This window comes from Artibeus jamaicensis, unplaced genomic scaffold, assembly GCF_021234435.1.
Source record: "Artibeus jamaicensis isolate MK-2021 breed Jamaican fruit bat unplaced genomic scaffold, CSHL_Jam_final contig_252, whole genome shotgun sequence".
Lineage (NCBI taxonomy): Eukaryota > Metazoa > Chordata > Mammalia > Chiroptera > Phyllostomidae > Artibeus > Artibeus jamaicensis.
In genome coordinates, this window is record NW_026521538.1 from 3,336,591 (window position 1) to 3,364,402 (window position 27,812).

General features: G+C 36.7%; 1 protein-coding gene and 1 pseudogene across 1 annotated transcript in view; one reads left to right on the forward strand and one right to left on the reverse strand.

Moving 5' to 3' along the window:
• Positions 1 to 27,812, reverse strand: part of HPSE2 (heparanase 2 (inactive)) — a 670,997-nt gene that overhangs the window by 578,425 nt on the left and 64,760 nt on the right. The window contains exon 3 of the mRNA XM_053662539.1: positions 14,645 to 14,806. Coding sequence (XP_053518514.1) covers positions 14,645 to 14,806 — 162 coding nt within the window. The remainder of the gene's footprint in view (positions 1 to 14,644; positions 14,807 to 27,812) is intronic.
• On the forward strand, positions 26,646 to 27,297 carry LOC119044548 (3-oxoacyl-[acyl-carrier-protein] reductase-like; annotated as a pseudogene).

A 27,812-nucleotide genomic window follows, 5' to 3' on the forward strand; every position in this document is an offset into this window, starting at 1 on the left:
TGGATAAAAAGGCTGTGTACATTTACACAATGGAATACTACTCAGCTGTAGCAAAGGAAGGAAATATTACCTTTTGCAATAGCACAGAGTGACCTGAAAATTATTATGCTAAGTAAAATAAGCCAGTCAGTGAAGGACAAATACCATATGCTGGCACTTATACGTGGAATCTAAAGAAAAAAAATATTAACAAAATAGAACAGAGGCATGGACACATGGGACAGACTGACAGCTGTCAGAGAGGAGGTGGTTGGGGTAATGGATGAAAGAAGGTGAAGAGATTAACTAAAAAGCATATACATAACACACAGACACAGACAACAGAGTGGTGACAGAGGGAAACGGGGGGTGAGGCAGGTGAATGTGGGCAAAGGTGGGAAAAATGAGAACACAAAGAGACTCTCTTTGGGGCAGTGGGCATACAATGCAGTGTGCTGATGATGTTTTATTTACTTTTACACTTGTGAACTGATGTCACCCCAATATATTCAGTAAAAAATTTTAATTAAAAAAGCATTGTTCACAACTGACACAGCGTAAAATGGATTATTTTTCTAGCCAAAAATTGGACGGTTCCAAGAATGGAATGATAATGCTAAATAGAAAGCTCCTGTGCTTTATAGAGCTGGCTCTTTACTGCCTCTTCTTTTCAAAAGAAAAAAAAGTGGAACAGAAAGTGACAGCATTCAATGCCCAAATACTCCAGAATGTTTTCTGGCTGCTTAACAAATATGGGCTCTGTTCTTCTCTTCTATTTGCCTCTTCTACAAAGATGTTAAAGATGGCATGAAGAAAAATTTTCCATACACTGGGTTGGGTACCGCCAGCGCATGAAAAAAATAGAGTCATTACAGATACAACAATTAAGTTGGAAGAAATAAAATAGTAAACATCATTGGTGACTACAATACTTACGTGGAATCTCATAAAAATCAGGTTCTGTGAATCTACAAATATAGGCCTGGAGAAAGTGATGTGACAGGGATGGAAAGAGTATAAAAAAGTTGTTAAAGAAGGCAGACCAATTTGTTCTCCAGACAACATATGTTAGCAAATAAATTTGTGTCATAAGTGAACATCTCTTAAACATCATAAACAGAATTATCTAATTCAAAGACAAAGGACATTAGTTTGGGGGTTCTCCTCCTAAAACAGTATAATCTTGAAGTGATTTTAAAAGAAAAAGTCATGCTCCTTAGCATTAGTTTCCTGTACCGTTTCCTGTTTAGCACACACCGTTCTTTAAGCTAGGCCCACTTGAAAAGGACATTGCATTCTCAACTCTGGTCAGCTAGCTCTTCAGCCTGAAGTCCTCTCTGAAGAGAAAGGAGTAAAGGAGTCACAGCACAAATGTAGAAACTGCCCCTGGGGTGTGTGTAGAAGCCCTACCCTTGACACATACAACACATGTCTTCCTTGCCTAAGAAGCATAGACAATTAGCATCCTCTTCCCTCCCAACATAAAGTATGACTTCAGTGCATTAGAAAGGGGAAGAATTTATGGAGAAAACTCCACATGAGATAATACAGAGTCCCATTTTCACAAAATGTAATGAGAAAATAGTAATCCTAGAAAAATATGTTCAGAGTAAATGGAAATTGGAAACTGAAAACAAGGTTTTACTGGATAAAATACACATTTTACTTAAATCCTGATGACAGAAAAAAATATTTTATACCATTTATTTCTTCTTTATTAATGGATATGGAAACCCAAAAAAATTCTATTGAAATTACCCCAAAATTCATACCACCTGAACTCAGGTGGTATCAGTCCTCTGGCTTTGTTCTTCCTCAGTATTGTATTAGCTATTCTGCATCTTTTGCCTTTCCATATAAACTTTTGTGTGTAATTTTGAGTTCATAATTTTATGAACTCATAAAAACATCATTCAAACCTTCATTGTTAGTCTTTTTTCCTTTCATAAAACAAATTTCTGATAAATGTGCAGAGGATCAGAACTTCTCTTCTAAAACACATACAACAGTTTATGTGGAGAGAAAGGGAAGATAATTTTTTGACAAGTCAAACATAAGAGATCATTTCATATTATTCCAAATTAAAAATTAAGAATTCATGTGGGGTGAGGGGGACTAGATGAAAGGAGGTGAGGGATTAGCTAAAGAACATATACACATAACTCATAGACATAGACAACAGTGTGAGGATGGCCAGAGGGAAGAGAGGGAAGGGAGGGAAGGGGCTGGGGAGGAGATGGAAAAAGGAGAGGGGAAATGGGGACATATGTAATAGTAGCAACAATAAAAATATAGGAAAAAAAAGAATTCAAAGTATTCCTGGTCCTACTTAGTCATTCTCTTAAGAGTCTTTCAAAGACAAGTTTTTTTAAATTTTTTTTAATTTTTCAATTACAGTTGACATACAACATTATATTATTGGAGTTTCAGGGATACAGCATAGTGATTACACACACACACACACACACATATAATTTATAAAATAATCACCCCAATAAATCTAATACCCATCTGATACCACACATAATTATTATGATATTTTAACTATATTCCCTAAGCTGTACTTTACATTCCCATTACTATTTTGTAACTACCAACTGGTACTCCTTAATCCCTTCACCTTTTTCACTCATCCTGCAACCCCCTTCTGAAGTCAGTCTGAACTCAGGTGGTATCAGTCCTCTGGCTTTGTTCTTCCTCAGTATTGTATTAGCTATTCTGCATCTTTTGCCTTTCCATATAAACTTTTGTGTGTAATTTTGAGTTCATAATTTTATATTATTTATCTTAAAGAGGGAAAATAAAATTCTCTTTAAGCTATATGTAAGCTAACATATCCCACCAAAATCAGGACCCACTGGTATGTGACAGTTCAAGCCACTAAGTGTGGATTAAAACCTGGAGGGAGAAAACAGGGTGAAACCCTGAAGTATATCCTCACACAAGCAAAAGAGAGCAATGAGGAAAAAGAGTAAGAAGAAAGAACAATTGAGATCTTCCAAGGTGCTCAACAATTTTAATTCCAAACCACATATCCAAGTACCTACATATAGTATCTCTAACCTTAGTGTATAAAAAAGGCTATGTTACTTACCTATAAATTAATTTTATTTGAAGGCATCACAGGCTACCAACCAATTTGAACAGAACTGCTCCTGAGCCCTTCTCTTTGCAAAACAGTCTTTAATTTCTTAAGTGAGTGCTAACCAGAATTTTATTGTAAGAGCAGGAAATTTAGAGACCTTTAGCACTGCTTCATTCATGAAGACCCCTCTAATTCCTATTGGCCAACTCAGGCTCCTGTTTCTCTAATACAGCCCTAATCACAGTGAGCTATAATTGTTTGCATGTGTATCTCCTTACTGGACTACATTTTCAGGGAAGGCAGGAATTAGATCACATCTTATCACCTACATATCCCTAGTGGATAGTATAGTGCTAACACATGAGAGGTGCTCAGACCTGTTGACAAAAGGCACATGCTATGATTCCAAATTTCTGAATTGAGGAAACTAAGTCTTGCCCCAGAATGTATGTGAAGTAAAAAGCAAAGGTGAAATTTAGGTTTCTCAACTCTGAAAAATTTTCCCTAATACCTTTACCATCAATCACTGTACCAATAATACATTTGACAACATAAGCCACAGGAGAATAAAATGGCTCTTCCAAATGAACAAAATGTTATTTTTCCTGCGGCATAGCACAGTTTATCACTTCCTACTTGTACCATACTTCCTCACTCACCCAGATTATGTATGAGATTACAGATCTTTATCTGCAGAGCTGTAAATTTTCTTCATACTAAGAAAAAAAACTGGTAACCTGTAACAGCTGAAGCCACTACATTCAAAGGAAAAATAGATTATAGACTAAAGAAATTGTAGAACAGTTTCATTTCTCCTATTCAGAACCCTAAGAGAGACTAGAGCTCATGTTGCAAAGCAGTGTAACAAGTATACTCATAGACCTGTGCCCCTGAAATCTCTATCATAAAATCTCTACTTACTCCAAAGCCTAGACCCTTAAAAACACACACTCAAAACAGATGCAGGGAAAACTTTAGTGCTGACAATCATGAAACTTAAAAACCTGCTTCTTTTGAAATCTACTTAGCTCTTTTCCACCTTAATATTTCCACTGAAATGTGAGCTAATTTATGGAAGATTCTCTAAAGGATAATCAATCTCTTAATTGATAATATAATTTTGACAATAATGGCTATCATTCCTTGGGTATATGGCTTTGTGTTAAGCACTTCATAACACTGGTTAATCTAATCCTCACAAACCATGTAAAGTATTATTTTCCCCATTGTACAAATGGGAATAAAATTAAATAATTTGCCCAAGGTCCTCACAATTAATACATATTAAGTACAGGATCAAAACCTACGTCTGAACAGTGTGGTAAGAGCCAAAAGGAAGGGGGAGCTGGTGCTGGCAGGAGGGAGTAATGGGGGGTAAATGAGGACATTTGCAATTGTGTCAACAATAAAAATAAAACAAAAACTCAGCAGCAAAAAAAAAAGTGTCTGTTTAACTTAAAATTTCTGTTCCTATCTACTATCCTATATTTCTTTGAGGAACAAAGGTCTTCATAAGTTGTTGGTCTCCAATTTTTTATTGCATATCAGTAAAACACTTATCATAAATCATCCATATATAAATATATACATATATTAATATATAACTACACAGATGTAATATATATTACACATGTACCTCCTACTGCAATAATTTAGTTACATTCTGAAACATAGTATAAAATTTAAAAATTTTAATTTGTGAGCTAAAAATAAAATAAGTAATATTTTAAAACTGTGTCTTATTTTGATAATGGCTCAAAAACTTTTTTACTCCTATTTTTAAAATAGTATTAATAATGTCTGGGACTTCCGCCAAGATGGAGGCATAGGTGGATATGCCGTGCCTTCTCACAAAACCAAGTTTAGAGATAACTAAATATTAGCAACAGAAAACACAGCCAGAACACAGAAAATTGAACTTTTCGGAAGTCTGTTAACAACAAATTCTTCAGCCTGACCGGTAAGGGGAAAAACCAGCAGCTGGTGAAGCGGGGTTGCACAGGAAAACTCGGTCAGACAGACTCAGGTGCGCGGAATCCAGGCCCAGGGTTGGACCGAGGGAGCGACCAACCAAGCGAGCAACCTCGGGGAAACAGTGAGGGAGCAGGGCTGCGGGTTGACTGTGCTTGGGCATTTGTGCTCAGATAGACAAGCGAGGGAGTGGGCGATTGGACCGGGACCCAGCGGGTCCCGTGGCAAGCGGCAGCAGAAGGCGCAACCATTTCCCTGCTCTGACCCCACCTCTACATACAGCATCATAACCCAGCGACCCTGAGTGGCCCGGACCAGGTGAACCACCTTAGGCTCTGCTCCTCACCCAGCGGCAGGAAACGGCAGAGGGGCCGCCATTTCCCCGCTCTGACCACACCCCCACATACAGAGTCACAACCCTGTGACCTGGGAGTCCAAGGTTCCGCTCCTCACACTTAAAGGGCGTGAACAGACCAAAAATGGCTCAAGAAGATCTCAAAGCCCCAGAGCCTATAAATCTAAGCGATGAAGAAATAGCAAAACTCTCAGACGCACAGTTTAAAACACTGGTGATCAGGGTCCTCACAGAACTGGTTGATTATAGCCACAAATTAGACAAACATATGAAGGCAAAACTTGTAGGAGCCCAGGAGGCCTGAGAGGGGTCGAGATAGGGTCCTGCACCGCAGATGTGGTGACTGGACCTGGTTTCTGGCCTCGGGGCTATCTTGGGATTGTTCTCTGACCCCTTGAGAAACTAGCCGCCTTTCCTTTTCCATCAACTCATATCTTTGGCCTGTGCGTCATGTACCCAGAAGGTGTGTTAGCCTGAGAACATCCTGACTCTAAGGGAAGAGATAAACTTTGTAGGTCAAGGAAGTGAGCTACGGGCCGGAAGGCTTCTCCTTTGTTCTCTATGTACTCAAGATTGTATTTAAGCCTGAAGACTGCACAATAAACTTGCCTTATGCCAGCAGAGCATTTGGTCCTCTCCTTTGTTTCGTCCCTCGCTAAGCCTCACGACCACCCTTGCTGCAGCAGGCTGCGGCAGAAACTAATTGAAATGAATGGAATTGCACAGGAAACCAATAGCGATGGAAAGGAAACTGGGACTCAAATCAAGGGAGTGGACCAGAAGAAAGCAAATAATGGCCAAACAGAAAAGAGTAAAGAAACAAGAATTCAAAGAAATGAGGAGAGTCTTAGGAACCTCCAGAACATCTTTAAATGCTCCAACGTCCAAATTATAGGGGTACCAGAAGAAGGAAAGGAACAGCCACCAGTGGAAAACTTATTTGAACAAATAATAAAGGAGAATTTCCCCAATCTGGCAAAGGAAATAGACTTCCAGGAAATCCAGGAAGCTCAGAGAGTCCCAAAGAAGTTGCACCCAAGAAGAAACACACCAAGAAGCACACCAGAAGAAGCACATCATAATTACATTAGCCAAGATTAAAATGAAGGAGAGAATCCTAGAAGCAGCAAGAGCTAAGGGGACAGTCACCTACAAAGGAGTTCCCATCAGACTGTCAGTGGATTTCTCAAAAGAGACCTTACAGGCAAGAAGGGGCTGGAAAGAGGTATTCCAAGTCATGAAATCTAAAGACCTACAACCAAGATTGCTCTATCCAGCAAAACTTTCATTTAGAATGGAAAGACAGATAAAGTGCTTCTCAGATAAGATCAAATCCAAAGATTTCACCATCACCAAGCCCTTAGCATATGAAATGTTAAAGGGACTTATCTAAGAAAAAGAAGATTAAAAAAAGATGAACAGTGGAAGGACAGCAAACTCACAGTTGTTAACAACCACACCTAAAACAAAAGCAAACTAAAAGAACAGCTAGATCAGGAATAGAAACATAGAAATGAAGATCTCAAAGAGGGTTAGCAACAGGGGAGTGGGAGGAGGAGAAGGGGGGAGAAGATACAGAAAATAAGTAGCATAGACAGTAGATAGAAAATAGATGGGGGGCAAGAATAGTATGGGAAATATAGAATCTAAAAAACTGAGACACATGGTCATAAACTAATGGGGGGGTAATGGGGACGGGGAGGTAGGGTGGAAGGGAATGAAGGGGGGGAATAGAACAACTGTAATGGCATAATCAATAAAAATAAATAAATTAAATTAAAAAATAAATAAATAAAATAAAAAATAATAATAATAAATGTCTGGGCTTTATATTAATCTTCCATAAGACACATTATTAAAAATAACATATAAGCATTGACCAGTGTGGCTCAGCTGGTTGGAGCATCATCCCATAAACCAAAGGGTCACAGATTGGATTTCCAGTTAGGGACATGTCTGGGTTGTGGGTATGGTCCCAGTTGGGGCACATGCAAGAGGCAACAAATCAATGTTTCTCTCTCACACTGATGTTTCTCTCCCCTTCTTTCTCCTTCCCTTCTCCTCATTCTGAAATTGATAAGCATCCTTGGGTGAGGATAAAAATAAAATAACATATAATTTTTCAAATAGTTTTGATAATTCAGACATTTTTTGGACAACTTCTTGTCAGATTATTTTTACCACTTTATGTGGCTAACAAACATTTCATACCAAAAGACAAACCACTAGTTTTGAAATTTTCATGTTGTTCCTTGTTGGCTTTAAAACTATATTTAATCCAGTTCTTTTCAAAAACTTTTAATTTTTAATTCCTTTTTATTGTTTATGCTGTTATGATTGTTCCCACTTTTTCTCTATTTCCCCAACTCCTGCCAGCCCCAACCTCTCCCTTGCCCAAGCCAGTCCCCATATTGTTGTCCATGTTCATGGGCTGTGCATAAATGTTCTTTGGTTAATCCCTTCACCATCTTTCATCCCATCCCCCTCACCTCCCACCACTTTCTTTAAATCCACTTAATAGGGCATGTATAAAATGCAGTATGTGAAGACACGCTGAAAATAAACTAATGAATGATGGCACATTGTCAATTCCTCCCAATTATGAAAATTCTTACTCTATTCTGACAATAAATAAAAAATGTAAAAAAACTAATGATCTTCTGACAAGATGACTGTATAATTAATTATTAGCAAAACTCTCCCACTCAATGGATTTCGTTGCACAGCTCTTAGAGTGCCTATCTAACACTCTCCCACACCCACAGGGATCTTGAATAACCCTGACATAAATACTCTAAAATCCACCATTGACTTCAACCAGACCTGCAGAAATGGCTGGTCTGGTCTGCATTTAATTAACTGTCCAAAATATTGCTTTTATTTAATTACATTCTGACATGATGTCATCAGCCTAGATGAAGGAACCTATGAAAAACTCCTTCTCATAGTGAGAAAACAGGAAAGAGCTAAAGTTAAAATGAATTCAAAAGACTCCTTACTACATCATCTTATGAAGTATGGATGAAAAACAAGAAGTAGTCATTTTTCTAAATCTCCTAACACAAAGACTCCTGAAAACAGAAAAGTTCATTTGGTGATTCACAAAAAAAAAGCATACATCAACTTGGTAATCAACCAATCAATGCTCCTAAGTCTAATTTTGAGTGCAGCAGAACATGAGCACTTAAAAAAAAGGCCATCCTTTGATGATTCTTTATACTAATTGCCAATACAATGTCTTTAATGTACAAATGTATAGTTTTCATAATTATATCATTTTCTTCTACATTACCTTTTTTCTGATCACATTTACTGAAATGTAATTTTATGTCTGTTGACTCTAAAATTGAGTTTGTAAAAAAATTCATCTATATGATAGTTCATAAGAGAACTTACAAACAACAGAATACATTTTTCAACTTGAAACCATAAAGCAGTTAGAGAAAAAGAGAACTTCAAATCATGTGTTATTTAACCTCAAGACTGTACACTTGTGTATGGCCACTGACTTATAAACAAACACTTCATTGTGTTGATAATGACATTAGGTTCATTTTAAACATATAAAACAGCATCTGATTTCTTTTCTGCTCAGCCTCAGAGCTTCATTATAGGGTTATCAGGAAGAATTCTAATACTAAGTGACATTCCTCTAGTTAGTCTCATGTCTTGAAGGAACTCAAAATTCTTGATCAAGAAAAAAATCCCATTTGATATGGCAAAAAAATAAAATAAAATATCTGGGAATAAACCTAACCAAGGAGGTAAAAGACCTCTATACAGAAAACTACACAACACTAAACAAAGAAATCAAGGAAGACATAAACAAATGGAAACATATTCCGTGTTCATGGATTGGAAGAATTAGCATAATCAAAATGTCCATACTACCCAAAGCAATTTACATATTCAATGCAACACCTATTAAAGTACCAATGGCATATTTCACACACATAGAACAAACACTTCAAAAATGTATATGGAACCATAAACGACCCTGAATAGCAGCGGCAATTTTGAGAAAGAAGAACAAAGTAGGAGGGATCACAACACCTAATATCAAACTGTATTACAACGCCACTGTAATCAAAACAGCCTGGTACTGGCATAAGAACAGACACATAAACCAATGGAACAGAACAGAGAGCCCAGAAATAAACCCAAGTCTCTATGGTCAGGTCAATTAATATTTGACAAAGAGGGGCAGAAGCATAAAATGGAGAAAAAATAGCCTCTAAAACAAATGGTGTTGGGAGAACTGGAAAGCTGCATGCAAATAAATGGAAGTTGATCACTAACTTATACCATACACAAAAATAAACTCAAGATGAATAAAAGACTTAAATATAAGTCATGACACCATAAAAGTCCTAGAGGAGAACATAGGCAGGAAAATCTCAGATATTCCACACAGCAATATTTTCACAGGTATGTCCCCTAGAGCAAGGGACAAAAAGGAAAGAATAAACAAATGGGGTCTCATCAAAATAAAAAGCTTTTGCATGGCTAATGAAAACAGCAGTAAAATGAAAAGAGAACCAACTGTATAGGAAGACATATTTGCTGATGATACCTTGGACAGGGTTTGATCTCCAAAATACATAAAGAACTCACACAAGTCCACTCCAGGAAGAAAAACAACCCAATTAAAAAATGAGCAAAAGACTTGAATAGACACCTCTCTAAGGAGGACATACGATGAGCCCAGAGACATATGAAAAGATGCTCAGCATCACTAGCTATCAAAGAGATGAAAATTGAAACCACAATGAGAGACCACTTCACACCAGTGAGAATGGCCATCATAAACAAATCAACAAACAAGTGTTGGAGAGGTTTTGGATATAAGGGAACTCTAGTGCACTGCTGGTGGGAATGCAGACTGGTGCAGCCACTGTGGAAAACAGTATGGAATTTCCTCAGAAAACTAAAAATGGAACTGTTGGTATTATAACACTGTTGGGATTATACCCTAAGGATCCTGAGACACCAATCCAAAAGAACCTATGCACCCCAATGTTCATAGCAGCACAATTTACAATAGCTAAGTGCTGGAAGCAACCTAAGTGCCCATCAGTAAATGAATGGATGAAAAACTATGGTACATTTACACAATGGAATACTATGCAACAGGAAGAAAGAAGGAGCTCCTACCCTTTGCAACAGCATGGATGGAACTGGAAAGCATTATGCTGAGTGAAATAAGCCGGGCGGTGAAAGACAAATACCATATGATCTCACCTTTAACAGAAACCTAAACAACAAAACAAACAAGCAAGAAAAATATGACCAAAGACACTGAAATACAGAACAGACTGACACGGACCAGAGGGGAGAGGGGAGAGAATCACAGGGGAAACTGGGAAGGATTCACAGGAAGAAGTATAAAGGACACACGGACAAAAACTTAGGTCGGGGGGGGGGAATGGGAGGGAGGTGGGGGAACATGGGCGGGGGGTGGGCAGGGTTGGGAGTATAAGACAAAACTGTACTTGAACAATAGTTAAATAAATCTAATTTTTTTAATGAAAAAAAAAAGAAAAATTCTCAAGATCAATAAATCCAGGAACTGGTTCTTTGAAAAGATAAACAAAATTGATGTACTTTTAACCACTCATCAAGAAAAAAAGAGGAAGGACCCAAATAAATAAAATCAGAGATGAGGGAGGAGAAGTTATAATTGATACCACAGAAATAGAAAGGATTGTAAGAAAATACTATGAACATCTATATACCAAGAAATAGGGACAACCTGGGCTAAATGGATACATTTTGAGAAACATACAATCTTCCAAAACTAAATCAGGAAGAAGCAGAAAGCATGAACAGAATGATAACAACTAAGGAAATTCAATCAATAATCAAAAAACTCATGAGAACAGATGGCCCATACCACAGATGGCCCATAGATTTCTGAAAAAAAAAAAATGCTCAACATCATTAGCCATCAGAGAGATGCAAATTAAAACCACAATGATGGGCGTGGGGGGAGGGGTGGAGAGATAATACAGACAACTGTAATTGAACAATAAAATAATTTAAATTAAAAAATAAATAAATAGATAAATAAAATCTTTTTTAAAAAGCTAAATAAATAAATAAATAATACAACCACAATGAGAAATCACTTCATCCCTGTCAAAATGGCTATCATTAATAAATCAACACACAACAAGTGCTAGCGAGGGTGCAGAGAAAAGGGAACCCTAGTTGGGTACTAAAGTGAAAATGCAACCACTATGGAAAACAGTATGGAATTTCCACAAAAAAATTAAAAATGGAATTGCCTTTTGACCCAGCCATTCCACTGCTAGAAATATACTCTAAGAATCCTGAAATACCAATTCAAACAAATACACATACCCCTATGTTCATGGCAGCCCTATTTACAACAGCTAAGACTTGGTAACAGCCTAAATGCCCACCAGAAGATGAGTGGATAAAAAAAGCTATGGTACATTTACACAATGGAATTCTACACAGCAGTAAAAAAGAACAAATTCTTACCTTCTACAACAGCATGGATGGAACTGGAGACTATTATACTAAGTGAAATAAGCCAGTGGGTGAAAGATAAATACCCTATGATCTCACCTATAAGTAGAATTTAATAAACAAACTTATGAGCAAAATGGAACCAGCAGCATAGAATCATGGAACAGGCTGACAGCTGCAAGAGGGGAAGGGAGAGGGGGCACTGGTTGAAAACAGGTGAAGGAATTAGTCAAAGAACATATATGCATGATCCATGGACATGGACAATGATATGAGGATTGACTGTGAGAGTGGGAGGGATGGGCTGGATGGAGGTGAGCAAAAGGGAAAAAATTCAGACAACTCTAACAGCATAAACAATAAAATATTTAAATGTAAAAAAATCAAAAAAGAAAATAAATAAAGAAAGAATATACCATTAACTGATCAAGAAGCAATTATGATATACTGCTACCAATATAAGTGAAATTCTGAAAATAATTGGGAGAGGTATTGAGGGGAGAGCAGAGGTGTGAAAAAGTGATTTCTTTCTGAGATTTTGGAGGCCCAGCTGTTTCATCCTATTCCCACATAAATACTTTACTGCAGATACCTCAAATATGCCACAGTTACACAAAATAAGTGGAACATCACCAAGTAGAGCTCCTAGAGTAGGTGTTCTGAACATGTTGGTAGAGAAAGTCACTTCATTTGAGAGGTCTCTGCCCCTTCAACCTCACCCTCCTTACCAATATACATTCATCACTGAAAAGGGAAATATTTACAAAAGTTAGTTTAGTTATGTTTAAATATTATGTTTAGCTGTCTGGAGACCATGTTCTCAAAATTTATACAAGAAATCAAGGATTAGACTTCATAACAATTAGAAAACCACACTGTATAAAATCAAAGACTTAGTTAAAGGACATTAAAATAGTTTTGCCATTGGTGCTAAATTGAAATGACTCCATCTCTTCCCAACACCTGGAACCAAAACCTCTTGAACTTTCATGTAAACACACCAGGGCACACCAAATTCTCTGTCTGCAGCAAGGTACCACCTCTGCGAAGGCATTTGGGTGAAAAATGTGGAAAATGCCTGAGGACTCTTTGAAGCAGCTTGGGAGAAGTGAGAGCAGGAAAGAGGCTCTTCACTATGGTAAGTTTGTTTAGTGGAAAGTAAGCAAGTTGTCAGGGTAAAAGTTGACAATGTTGATTCCAACAGTTTGAACTGTGAATAAACATCCAAAGGGATTATGTTACTGAGAATTAGGAAAGATTCCATTGAACTCAATAGAACACTTGTGTTTTCGAAGATAATATGCCTTTGATCCACACTCTGGAGCCACAGTTTAGGGTTAGAATTACCCTAAACCCTTTCTATGCCACATTAAAGAAAATGAGATCTGACCTCTCTAATATGTGCTTAAAATATTAAAATAAGGATGGAATAAAAATATTTTATTTCCAATAACTGATTTGGAAAACATTAAAAATATGTACATTTGTACATTTGAGGTACAGAAATCTGTTCTACCCAAGCATCTAAACTTAAACAGTTTCACTAACCAATTTAGGGAAACACATGCACTGGCTATAAATCACTTTTAAGTTTTCCCTCTTTAATGACCTATCAGAGAGCAAAAAATAGGGCCTACACTTATGAAATCCATAATCCTCTTTTTTGGTCACCAAAGCCACATTAAATATAGCTTTCATCTTATGGTGTTGGGTTTTCCACCAGGTACAAGATGAAAAGTTGAAAAAGACTCGTGCTTTTTAAAAAGCAAAACAATTTGGTTGCCACTCAGCAATTCCTGGTAAAATGCCAAGAAGCCTGTAAAAAAAGAAGTTAAAATTTTCCTAACTTTGACCTAACAAAAATAAGTGTGAGATGTTCATAGCCTGTCAGACAGTCCATCTTTTTATTTCTTAAATATTCATAAACAAGAGAAAATATACACTTTTGACTTTTTTAAAGTTTATTTGGATCGATATAATGCAGGGCTGCCTAGCATGCCCTCAAGAAAATAGAGGTAACTTGAACTTCCCTTGTTAGTTCATCTCAAGTCCTTCATGATTCTCACATTAGAGTTTGATATTAGAATCGTTTTCAGAGCTTGACAAAGGCATGCAACTCACATGTTCTTTACCAGCAAAGTTTGCAGGCAACCCTGCAAAAAGTTGTTTCTCCTTTGAGCTCTCACACATATTCACTTCCCTCCTAGAACCAAGGATATAAGGAAGAATGGCTCCATTTCATAGCCTTTTTTGCCCTTAGAAAGAAAATCCAACTCCCCAGATATTTTTCAAACTCTACCACAAACAGAACATTCTTAACTCTGCCTGTGGATCATTATCTCTTTTTCATTTCATCTTTATATTCACTGGGTTCACAGAAAGGACATACACAGAAAGAGGAAAATAGCTGCTTCTTAAACACCAAATTTAGTAATTCTCTCAAAATCTACTGGCACACATCTAAAAAGTCGTATTTTTATAAGGCTTCATTAGGTTTTCATTGGTTCTGTCTTTTAAGAACACACATACTGTATCGCCCATAACCTCAAGCCAAAATACATCTGCAAACTACAAGAAATGTTTTTTATAGGAAGACGAGTCATCACAATTTTTTTAAAAGGGGGATATAGTAAGCAAAGACAGACAGATGTGAGCTCATCTGGCTCCCACTGTCGTGTCTCCCAAACATCAAGTTGCTGGTTGATGGAGGCCATCAATCTATGGTGCTCTAAGATTCCAGCTGACTCTAATAGCCTTACCTGTTAATATGAGATTACTGTAAGTATTGGAAAATTGTTCCTTTAGAAGAACCAGATGCATCTGAGCTGCCTTCTCCCGTTGGAGCTCCAGCATAACATCAGGGTGCTGGGCAATCTTGCAGCCTTTCTGTTTATCCAAGGCAACATCACTTCGAACAATGTCTATAATAAGAAAGAAAAAAGGCAGGCAGCACAACTGAAATGCAAAAAGAACATTTAAAAAAAGAAACAAACAAAACCACACACACATCAAAATTCTGTTTCATCCCCAAACAACAATTTATAAACTACCCATATTTTAATGAGAATGAAGAAATTCAAAAGTCATAAACCTAAGGGTCTCCAACTTCATGATACAACCTGCAAGTTTCTCTCATCATTTCCAAATTCTTCAAAGATGTTTTGTTTCTTATCTCTCTCTGACTTCATTTACGATTCTTACTACTTCATTCCCTTCTAAACTCACCTCTAGTACTTATTTACCTTCTGTGGCCTTTTTTAACATCCTTTTAGCATTCGCCATGGAGAAAAGCAATACAACTTTGTCTGAATACTAGTGACTATGAACGTCATTTCATCTACTTCATGCCATTGGGCCAGGTGACAGATCCAGCATGTCTATTCAGGATGTTTGGCCTGTTTTCAAATTTACCTCCCAGCCAGCCAACTCATCTAAAACTAGGGCTGCTATTCTATGGGTTAGTTGCTCAGAATTTCTCCTGCTATTTTTTCATATGTTTCTGGCTACATTCTGACTCAGTAACCACTCTATATCTAGAAGTATTTTGTGAGCCATTAAAGAAGCAAGATTAGAGCTAGAGTCACTTTTCATATCTTCCTCTTTCCCAATTATTTTCCCCTTAGTGATAGGCTGTTTTTTAATACTTTTCATGCAGTATGATTTCCACTCAAAGAAGTCTCCAGAAAACAGCCTTCCTAAAAAACATTCACCTAGAATGCATCCCAATTACCAGGGAGCTTACCTGCCCTAAAGTTGTTTGTTTTATTTTTACAAATTAAAATAGAATTCAGCTGATTATCATAGAGACAAATACTATCAACAGCAATTGGATGATGACTCTAGAACTTTCAAGTTTTACAAAGCAAACTAAAGGATTTCAGGAGAAAATGGCAAAAAGTAACTGATCTGCCATTGTTGACACCAATGGCTTTGGAAGGGGGAAAAATGAATATCCATGTTGATGATACCAGTAGAATGATTTGGCTCTTTAAGCAATGCTCAGTGACAATTAAGAAAAAATTGGGCATGTGGCCATAAAGGCTGGAACATTGTTGTGGACAAATAATCTTCAAATCCACGAATAAAACCCTAAAAGAGAAGCCCAGATAGAAATAACAACCCATGACACTGAGAGTTATAATGTGTGGTACACAAATACTAGCCAGATGTAGGAATGGATCTCACTCACTCTTATGTGAAAAAAAGGGGAGCTGGTTGGAAATAATGCAATATTTATGCCTAATCATATTTGTACCAAGTTCTTGAATGTGGGCAATAAAGTGAACTTATTCAACATTCAAGTAACTAATCTCACAGATGTTTTTGAGGCTTGAATACAAAATTAGAGTAAATTAATTCAAGGATATACTCTAGTTTTCAAGGCCAACAATAGCAAGAGGAATGATAATAGTTTACACTTATTTAAATTGCACTCTATTAGCCCTGGCTGAAGTGGCTCAGGGAATTGAGCACTGGCCTGTAGACCAAAGGGTCACTGGTTTGATTCCCAGTGTAGGGCATATGCCTGGATTATGGGCCAGGTCCCTGGTAGAGGGTGTGCAAGATGCAACCACACACTGATGTCTCTCTCCCTTTCTTTCTCCCTCCCTTCCCCTCTCTAAAAATAAATAAATAAATAAAACCTTTTTTAATTACACTCTATTAATTTTTAATTAGACTGCATCACTGAATCCTTCAAACGATCCTATGAAATTACGTGGCAGATATTGTTGACTTGCTGACACAAACCTAAATATGTCCCCTTATCTTTTGCCTTCCATTACTGTAGATACTGAAAAGCTAAAATATAAAATTTCCCAGCTTTCCTCGAAGCAAGGGGTAGCCCTGTAACATGGTTCTGGCCAATAAGTTGCAGGCAGACATCCCTGGGGGGGGGGGGCGGTCCTTTGTCAAACTAAAAGACAAAACCTCACACTAAGAGAAATCAGGCATGTCTTTTTTTTCTTTCATCCTTTTAGTCCTTTCTATTCTTTATGTCTGAAACATAGACATGAGGCCTGGAGTTACAGTAGCCATTTTGTTTCAATGAGTCAAGAAGCAAGAGGGCAAATGACTCCACACAAAGGATAGTGAACAGAAAGGTGGGATGAGCCTAATTCCCCAATGTCTTTATTGAGCTATCATACCTACCATACTTGTTCTAAACTGCCCAATTCTCAATTTCTTGTTATGTAAGATAAAGGCAGTATTTGTATAAACCATAAACAGTCAGTTACCTATTTTTTAAATTATATGTTTTTTAATCTTAAGTGATAAGGAATAATATGATTATCCCTACTGTATATATGAGGAAACTGAGGTCCACAAAGCTGAAGCAGACCTCAGGTTCACAAAGCATGGTCAGTTCCCAAATCCAGGAATTTTCAAAGCCAAATCCAATGATCTTTTCAGGAGTTACTCCTATATGGAAACTCATGAACTTATTAGTAAAGTACAATAGGCAATAAAAGTGAGGAACAAAAAAGAAAAATCTAACTATACTATTCCAGTAGCATGCTGGAATAGTGTAGTTATCCAGAAAAGAAATATAAATATGTCCACAGAAAATATTACAAAACTTGTTTTTTTAAAAAATGAAACTTCAATTACTCCAATATCTTCTGATAGAAGTCTAATACAAAGAGCAGAACATCTACGAAAGTCTTTAATTCCTATCCAATAAACTTATTGCTCAGAAGGGAGAGAAAGCCTGATATTCTCAAGATCTTCAATGAGAACTCTGAAATACAGTGACCATATTATCTTAATATTAATAATACTAAGAAAAGAAAATCACATGCATGGCCAAACATATGTCCTAGACTTTAAAAAGGTACATTTCAACAATGGGGAAAAATAGATATGCTATTTTTTTATTCATCCTTAATTTGTTTGGCATTGTATCAAAGACTTATCAGAAAGCAAGAATACTAATTAAAGGTGCACATGTCCCTGGCTGGTGTGGTTCAGTTGGTTGGAGCATAATTCCATAACCAAAAGGTTGCAGATTCAATTCCTGGTCAAGACACATATCTATACTGAGGGTTCAACCTCCAGTCCAACATACAATCTGCCTTCCTGGCACATACCAGAGCCAACCGATCAATGCTTCTCTATTGCATCAATGTTTCTCTCTTTCCTTTCTTCTCTCCCTCCCTCTCTCTTTTCCTTTCTCCCTTCCTCTCTTTCTAAAAGCAATGAAAAAAGGCCTTCAGTAAGGGTAAAAAAATTAAAAGGTGCACATGGTCATATATCTGAAGGAAGAGTTAGCATCACACATGATAGGATTGAAATGCAAACTTATTTTGGCAACCTAGAAACTTAGGATGAAATCCCCAACATGTAGTTAAGACATGAACACAAAGTCCTGCATTTATACTGAAAATTAATTACATAAGATAATATGGGAAGGCCAGACCAAATGGAAGCTCAAATATTAAAGATCTTATTAAGATCTGTAGATTTTAGTTAAATGCAAGCTTAATACAGGCCAAATATGAAATTGTTACCAAAAAGATTGATGCAGTCTTAGACTAAATTAATAGAACCACAGCATCCAGAATTCATGAAGTAACACAGCCACACTGCTTTCCACGCCAACCAAGAGCAGCAGAGTGAAGAGCTGGAGTTAGGCAGACCACAGTTCAAATTGTGATTTGCTGTTTATTTATTAGTTGCAGAAGTGACCAACAAAAATATCTATATAAGCCTTAATTTTTTCATCTATTGTTATTGTAAAGAGACTTATGGTATATAAGACTTAGCACTATGCATGCTACTTAATAAGATTTCTATAAAAGGTAACTATTATGATTTTTGTTTTAGTATCCAACTTGTGGTATTATATTTATTTCCAGTTGTTAGTAGTCTCAGCAGAATACTAATCATCTAGATAGCATCCAAAGAAAAGCAACAAGATGACAATTTTATTTTTTAATGGCTGAAAAAATTAAGAGTGTTAAACCTGGTAAAGAAAATACAAGAGAGGACTTCCACCAAGATGAAGGCGTAGGTGGAAGCACTATACCTTCCCGCACAACCAAGTTTAAAGACAATAAAGTTTTAGCAACAAAAATGCAGCCAAACCACAGAAAATTGAACTATACGGAAGTCTGACAACAACGAAACCTTCAGCCAAACTGGTAAGAGGGGCAGAGCCAGCAGCAGAGCAGGGTCGGGCAGGAAAGATCCACCGGACCGACCCAGGCACGAGACCCAGGTGCGCAGGCAGCCGTGGGTAGAACCCCGGTGTGGAGTAGCAGGCGGACCCACTGAGGGCTGACCACGGTCACACATTCGTGTGCAGATAAACCGGTGAAGGAGCGAGCAGTGAGACAGACCCTGCAGGCCCCAGTGGCATGAAGTGGCAGATGGGACCGCTATTGTCCCTCTCTGACCCCGCCCCCACATGCAGCATCACAAACCAGCGACCTGGGTGGCTCCTCTCTGACCACACCCCCACATACAGCATCACAAAACAGCGAACTGGGTGGCCCCGCCCTAGTGAACATCTAAGGCTCCGCTCCTCATACCTAATAGGCACAGACAGACCAAAACATGGCTCAAGAACAACTCAGAGCCCCAGAGCCTATAAATCTAAGCGATGAAGAAATAGCAAAACTTTCAGATGCACAGTTCAAAACACTGGTGATCAAGATGCTCACAGAACTGGTTGATTTTAGTCACAAATTAGAGGAACATATGAAGGCGAAACTAACTGAAATGAATGGAAATGCACAGGAAACCAATAGTGATGGAAAGGAAACTGGGACTCAAATCAATGGAGTGGACCAGAAAGAGGAAAAACATGACCAAACAGAAAAGGATAAAGAAACAAGAATTCAAAAAAATGAGGAGAGGCTTAGGAACCTTCAGGATATCTTTAAACGCTCCAACATCCAAATTATAGGGGTACCAGAAGGGGAAGAAGAACAGCCAAGAGTGGAAAACTTATTTGAACAAATAATAAAGGAGAATTTCCCCAATCTGGCAAAGGAAATAGACTTCCAGGAAATCCAGGAAGCTCAGAATCCCAAAGAAGTTGGACCCAAGAAGGAACACACCAAGGCACATCATCATTACATTAGCCAAGATTAAAATGAAGGAGAGAATCCTAGAAGCAGCAAGAGCTAAGGGGACAGTCACCTACAAAGGAGTCCCCATCAGACTGTCAGTGGATTTCTCAAAAGAGACCTTACAGGCAAGAAGGGGCTGGAAAGAAGTATTCCAAGTCATGAAATCCAAAGACCTACATCCAAGATTGATCTATCCAGCAAAACTTTCATTTAGAATGGAAGGACAGATAAAGTGCTTCTCAGATAAGATCAAATTCAAGGAGTTCATCATCACCAAGCCCTTATTATATGAAATGTTAAAGGGACTTATCTAAGAAAAAGAAGATAAAAAAGATGAACAGTGAAAGGACAGCAAACTCACAGTTATTAACAACCACACCTAAAATAAAAGCAAACTGAGAGGACAGCTAGATCAGGAGCAGAACCATAGAAATGAAGATCACATGGAGGGTTAGCAACAGGGGAATGGGAGAAGAAGAAGGTGGGAGAAGGTACAGAAAATAAGTAGCATAGATGGTAGATATAAAATAGGGGGGAGGGCAAGAATAGTATGGGAAATATAGAATCTAAAGAACTTGAGACACATGGTCATAAACTAAAGGGGGGAATGGTAGGAGAGGGGTGAGCAGGGTGGAGGGGAATGAAGGGGGAAATAGAACAACTGTAATGGCATAATCAATAAAATATATTTTTTAAATAGAAAATACAAAAGAAAAATTGTTTTCATAGAGAAGAGACAACTGACTTGTTCCATGTAAATCTCAAAAATCAAATGTTATGGGAATAACTAAAAAACATACCCTTCAGCTCCACATGAGAAAACTGTAAAAACAGAAGCTGTCATGTGAGGAAAAGAGCTACTTGAAGATGGAGTGAGTTTCCTGTTCCTAGAAATAGTCTAGCTGACACTGGATGACAGAGGTACAATAAAATGATTTCAGTATAGTCATCAAAGCCTGACAACTACAAAGTTAAGTACTTTCTCTGACATTATGTGAGACAATATAATATAGTTGAAGGCACAGGCCTTGTATTCAAACAGATACACATTAAGAAAATGGAAAGAAACAAGAAAAATCCCAAGTAAACAACTTTACATTTTAAAGAACTAGTAAAAGAACAAAAGCAGCCTAAAGTCAGCAGAAGAAAGGAAGTAATAAAAGATATAGCAGAATTGAATGAAATAGAGAACAAAAAGATTATACAAAACCTTAATACAACAAAGAGCTGGTTCTCTGAAAGATTAATAAAAGCAACAAATCCCTGGCTAGACTCATTAAGGAAAAAAGAGAAAGATTCATATAAACAAAACAAGAAATGAAAGAGAAGTTACCACAGACATCACAGAAACATAAAAGATCATACTAGAATACTACGAAAGACTATATGCCACCAAATTACTTCAATAACCTAGAAGAAATGGTTAAGTTCCTAGAAATACATAACCTTCCTAAACTGAAGCATGAAGAACTAGAAAAATCTAAATAGACCGACCAACACTTAGGAAATTTAAACAACCATCAAAAACCTCCCAAAAAATAAAAGTCCAGGACCAGATGGCTTCACTAGTGAATTCTACCAAACATTTAAAGAAGATTTGATAGCTATCCTTCTCAAACTCTTCCCAAACAATGAAGATGCCCTGGCCATGTAGCTCATTAGGTTCAAGTAGAGTGTTGTCGCCCATACTCCAAGGACACAGATTTGATCCTTGGTCAGGGCACATACAAGAATCAACCAATGAATTCATCAATATGTAGAATAAGAAATCTCTTCCTCTCTCTCTCTCAAATCAACATATAAATAAAAAACTGAAGAAGAGGCAATACTCCCTAATACTTTTCATGAGACCAAAATAACCCTAATACAAAAATCTGGCAAGGATAACACAAGGACAACCACAGACCAATATCTCTAATGACTACAGATGCAAAAACACAAGCAAACCAAATACAAAAATACATTAAAAATAATACAACAATCAGCTGGGGTTCATTCCAGGGGCACAACAGTGGTCCAACATACACAAATCAATTGACGTGATACACCTACATTAACAAAACAAAGAATAAAAATCATATGATTTTATCCATAGATGCAGAAGAGCACTGAATAAGATACAACATCCATTTTTTATTAAAACACTCAATAAAATAGGTATAGGCAGAAAGTACCTCAGTATAATAAAGGCCATATATGACAACCCCTCAGCTAATATCATAATCAAAGGTGAAAAACTGAAAGTTTTTCCTCTAAAACTGGGAACAAGACAAGGCAGTCCATTGTCACCACTCGTACTCAACATAGTACTGGAAGACCAAGCCAGAGCAATCATGCAAGAGAAAGAAATAAAAGGCATACAAATTGGGAAAGAAGAAGTAAAAGTGTCACTTTTTGCAAGTGACATGATTCTGTATATAAACAACCCTAAAGACTACAAAAAAACTATTGGAAACAATAAATACAGTGACGTTACAGTATACAAAATCAATTTACAAAAATCCACTGCACCCCTATATAATAACAATGAAATTTCAGAAAAAGAAAAATGAAAAAAATCCTTTTGCAACTCCAACAAAAAGAAAAAAATACCTAAGAATAAATTTAACAAAGGATGTGAAGGACCTATATACTGAAAACTACAATGTATTATTAAAAGATACTGAAAAAGACATAATGGACTGGAAAGATATTCCCTATTGATGGATTGGAAGAATCAACATAGTTTAAGTGTCTATATTTCCCAAAGCAATATACAGATTTAATCCATTCCCCATCAAAATCCCAATGACATTTTTTAAAGAAATAAAACAAAAAAATCATCGGATTTGTAAGGAACCACAAAAGACTCCGAAGAGCCAAAGCAATCCTCAGAAAAAAAGAATGAAGCCAGAGGTATCACACTACCTGGTTTTAAATTATACTACAGAGCAACCATAACCAAAACAGGATGGTATTGGCAGAAAAACAGACACATAATCCAATAGAACAGAATTGAGAGCCCAGAAATAAAACCCCACAGGTATACAGGCAAATAATTTTTGACAAAGAAGCCAAAAATATACAAAGGAGTAAAGAAAGCCTCTTCAACAAATGGTGCTGGGAAAATGGGAAAGCTACACGCAAAGGAACAAAACTATACTACAGTCTGTCCCCATGTATAAAAATTAGCTTGAAATGGATCAGACTTAAATATAAGATATAAAACAATAAGGTACATAGAAGAAAACATAGGTACTAAACTTAAGGATCTTGGTCTTAGAGAACATTTTATGAATTTGACCCCAAAGGCAAGGGAAGTAAAGGCAAAAATAAATGAATGAGACTCTATCAAATGAAAAAGCTCCCACACAGCAAAAGAAACTGACGACAAAACAAAAACGCAACCAAGTAGGGGAAGATACTTGTAAACAGCAGCTCCAATAAAGGGCTAATATCCAAAATATATAAAGAACTCATACAACTCAACACCAAGCAAACAAACAACCCAATTTAAAAACTGGGCAGAAGACCTGAACAGACATTTCTCCCAAGAAGACATCCAAATGGCCAACTGATATATGAAAAGATGCTCCATTTCACTTGCCTTAGGGAAATGCAACTCAAAACAACAATGAGATACCACTTCACACCTCTTAGAATGGCCATTATCAACTAGACAAATAATAAATTGGAGAGGTTGTGAAGAAAAAGGAACTGTCACTGCTGATAGGAATGAAAACTGGTACAGCCACTATGAAAAACAGGGCAGAATTTCCTCAAAAAAATTAAAAATATGGTTACCATATAACCTAGCAATCCTCCCTCTGGGTAACCACCTGAAAAATTTGAAAACATTTATTTGCAAAGATATATGTACCCATATGTTCACTGCAGCATTATTCATTGTTTGCCAAGACATGGAAATAACTAATGTGTTCTTTGATACATGACTGAATAAAGAGAATGTGGTACAGCTCTGGCTGGTGTGGCTCAGTGGATTGAGTGCTGGTCTGTGAACCAAAGGGTCGCCAATTTGACCTTTTCAGTCAGGGCACATGCCTGGGTTATGGGCCAGGTCCCCAGTAGAGAGCACATGAGAGGTAACCACACATTGATGTTTCTCTCCCTCTCTCCTTCCCTTTCCCTCCCTCTAAAAATAAACAAAATCTTTTTCAAAAAAGACGCGGTACATATATACTATTCAGCCGTAAGTAAAGACAAAATAATGTGACAACATAAACGTAACTTGAAATTACACTAAGTGAAATAAGTCAGTCAGAAAAAGCTAAGAACTTAAAAATGTAAAAAAACCCTAAGAACCACGTGATTTCACTCATATGTGAAATATAAAGCTGAAGCTCATAGACACAGACAACACTATGTTGGGTACCAGAAGGAGGGGGTGAGGAAATGTAGTAAAGAGTAAAAGGAACCAAATGTATGTTGACAGATCATTTAACTTTGAGTGGTGGACACACGATGCAATGTACAGATCATGTATCAGGAAATGTACACTTGAAACTTCTATAATCATATTAACCAATGTTGTCCCAATAAATTTAATTCATTTGAAAATAATACTTTTCAAATTTGAAGAAAATGAAAAGATATAAACAGAAAATATTTGAAAATAATATAGGCAATAAAAATATAAAGAAAACTTTTACAACTTAATAAAAATATAATAATCCTATATAAATAGGATTATTCCTATATAAATAGGAATAATCCTATATAAATAGGATTATTATAGACATTTCACAAAAGGAGTTACACAAATATGTTAAATGTTCTAATAAGCACATGAAAATGCATATCATTAGTCATTAGGAAAATGCAAACTAAAACCACAAAGATATGCTACCCACTAGAATGACTATAATACAAAAGGCTAAAATGCCAACTATTAACAAGAATGTAGAGAATCAGGATATACAGAAATCAGGAACCAAACAGGTAATTCTTTGAAAAAAATCAATTTCTAGAAGAACCTCAGCAATGAGAGCCTAGACCCCTAAACCTAAGTGCTCATGATCTACTCTATTCTCCCTCCAGTTGGCTCACCCTTTAATTTCCCTAATTCAGACAACCACATAATTTCCCTAGTCCCTAGTTTCTGACCCCTAATCATCTTTTATTCCTCTCTCTCTTCCTTCCCCTTCAAGTCATCAAACTTACCACTCTGGCTTCAAAATGTCTCTTACAGTTGCCCCCTTCTTTTCAATTTCAGTTAATACTATGTACCTCTTATCTGGAAATTAAAATAGTGCAAGCCAGCATCCACAACTCCAGATTCATGGATCTCCAAGGCATTCAGCATATCACTTTTAGGGGGAAAAATTCTTCATTTTCACTTTAATTATATAATGTTCAGAGAAATGTAGAAAGACTACCCACTTACACCCATGTACCCTCACTCAGTTCTATCCTTTTATAATATTTTACCATGTTTGCTTTGTATTTGTTTAAAGAAATAAAATTCAGAAATACTTGAAGCCCTCTGCTTGCCTCTCTGCAATGACATTCTCCTTCCTCTCTCTACCCTCAGAAAAATAACCACCATCCCAAATCTTGTAAATAATTGGATGGATGGGCGGAGGGATGGATATGTGTGCATGCATTTATTAAATGCATAAAAAACATACAATATTAGTTTACTTTTTATAACCAAGTTTGTAAAAAACTAAGTAATCGATATTGCTACAAATACAGTAACTAAAGATTTTTCTAGATTTTACCACTTTCTCTATTAGAATTCTTTTTGTACTCCAGAATCTGATTCAGAATCCCACATTGCATTAGTTTCTACATCTCTAAACTCCTCTGAACTGTGACAGTCCCTCAGTCTCTCCCTGTCTTTCATGACTTTTGCAATTTTTGACAGTACTGGTCAGTCATTGTAGAAAAGTGTCCAGACTGTCCCTCATTTGGGGTTGGTTGAAGTTTTTATAGTTTTTTATAAATTATGGATTTGGGGAAGGATACCACAGGTATTCTTAGGTGTTACTAATGATATTAACCTTGATCACTTAATTAAGGTGGTTGATAGGTTTTTCCACTGTAAAGTTACTATTTTGCTTTGGTAATTAATATTTTATGGAAGAAATTTTGAGGCTATAATACCACACTTTTCTGGAAACTTTTATCCATTAATTTCAACATTCATTAGTGGATATTTCCTACAGCAATTATTCCTCTAGTATTCCAAAGGTGATTTTATCTTTCTCATCCCTTCTATACTTATTAATTGAAATTCTTCTGTGAAAAATAAAAAAAGCTGTCCCTTCTACACTTATTTACTCAACCATTATTTATATCAGTATGGACTTATGGGCACTTATTTTATTCTTTAAATAATCATATTCATCTATTTTGTTGCACAAATTGTTCCAGCTTTAGCTATTTGGAGCTTTCTCAGGTCAGCTTCTGTGTTCTTTTGAAGCACTTCCTTACTTTCTAATACCACAAATGTCCTAAAATCATCTTGTATTTTCCCTGCCCCAGTGCTGAAATCATACACTTTCTCAGAGTCTTGTTCCTTTTAAGAATGGTATTTAAACACCAGAGTCCAGTGCAGAAGGAGTGGTATAGCAGTGCTTTTCCCACAGCAATTTTTTTGTTTGGTGCTATAAAAGCCCAAATCTGGAAAGGGGCTGCCAATCCTAGCCCTCTTTCCTCCAAATCTGTGACTTCCTGCTCCAAGATGGATAAAGTCTGCAGGTTTGGGAGGCTCCAGGAGCATTGGCAGGGCTGTGGCCCAGAATGACTACCAACTGGCCATCATCATCAGAAATCTGCAAGTGGCCAAAGCTGCTGCTGGTGACATTTAGCTGTGATGTTGCCAAAGAATATTTTGTTCAAAAATATATTTGAATAAGTAGAGAAAATTTTAGGTCCCACTAACTCTTGACAAATGCAACTGAAATTAACAAGGATACCCTAACAAGGAAGATACCTAACAAGGTTCATACTAACCTTTGGGGTTCCATGCTAATCTGTAAAGCTTCCATGAAAACTATGATTCAACAACAAAGAGGATATATTGTTGTTGTAGTATTATTATTGGTTTAAAAGGCAGTGCCGGCCAGTCTGCGCACAGTGCCAGTAAAGTGAATTGGTTGGATTTTCACTTGTTCTTCCTAAAAAGTAGCAATAAAGAAAATTAAAATGAATGTAGTTACACCAGGCTTTGTTCATACAGATATGATGAAAGACTTGAAAGAAGAGCCTTTAAAGAAAAATAGCCCTCTTTGGAGATCTAGAGAAACTATTGATGTGGCATGTGTAGTTGTGTTTCTTTTTAGAATCACCATGCATTACAGGGGATAGATGGGGGATTATAACTCATGATATAATATACAGATTATTCAGTTATAATATAATTAGGATCAAGGGCATACTTTGTTGATTATACATATTAATTTACAGATTATTCAGTTATAATATAATTAGGATCAAGGGCATACTTTGTTGATTACACAATATTAATTTACACATTATTCACTTATAATGGTAATCAGAATCAAGGACATACTTTGTTGATCAAACAATATACCTACATGGGTGACATTTGCTAGTCAAACCTATTCATGCTACAAATGTTGATTTCCATCTTTATATGTACATATCTGAAAAGAACGATGTATGACCATCTGTTTTCTAAATGCTGTATGTATCTTACACACTGTAGCAGCTTCAGTATACAGACATTTTTCAAGTGATATAAAAAGATATTATCTTAATTTATATATTTTACCTCAAAATGGAAAAATATATAGTTTAATTTTCATGAGTTATTTCATTGTAAATGTTGAATTCTCTGAATGTTAACTTTGTGGGCCATTACCAAAATAAGTATTTACAGGACATT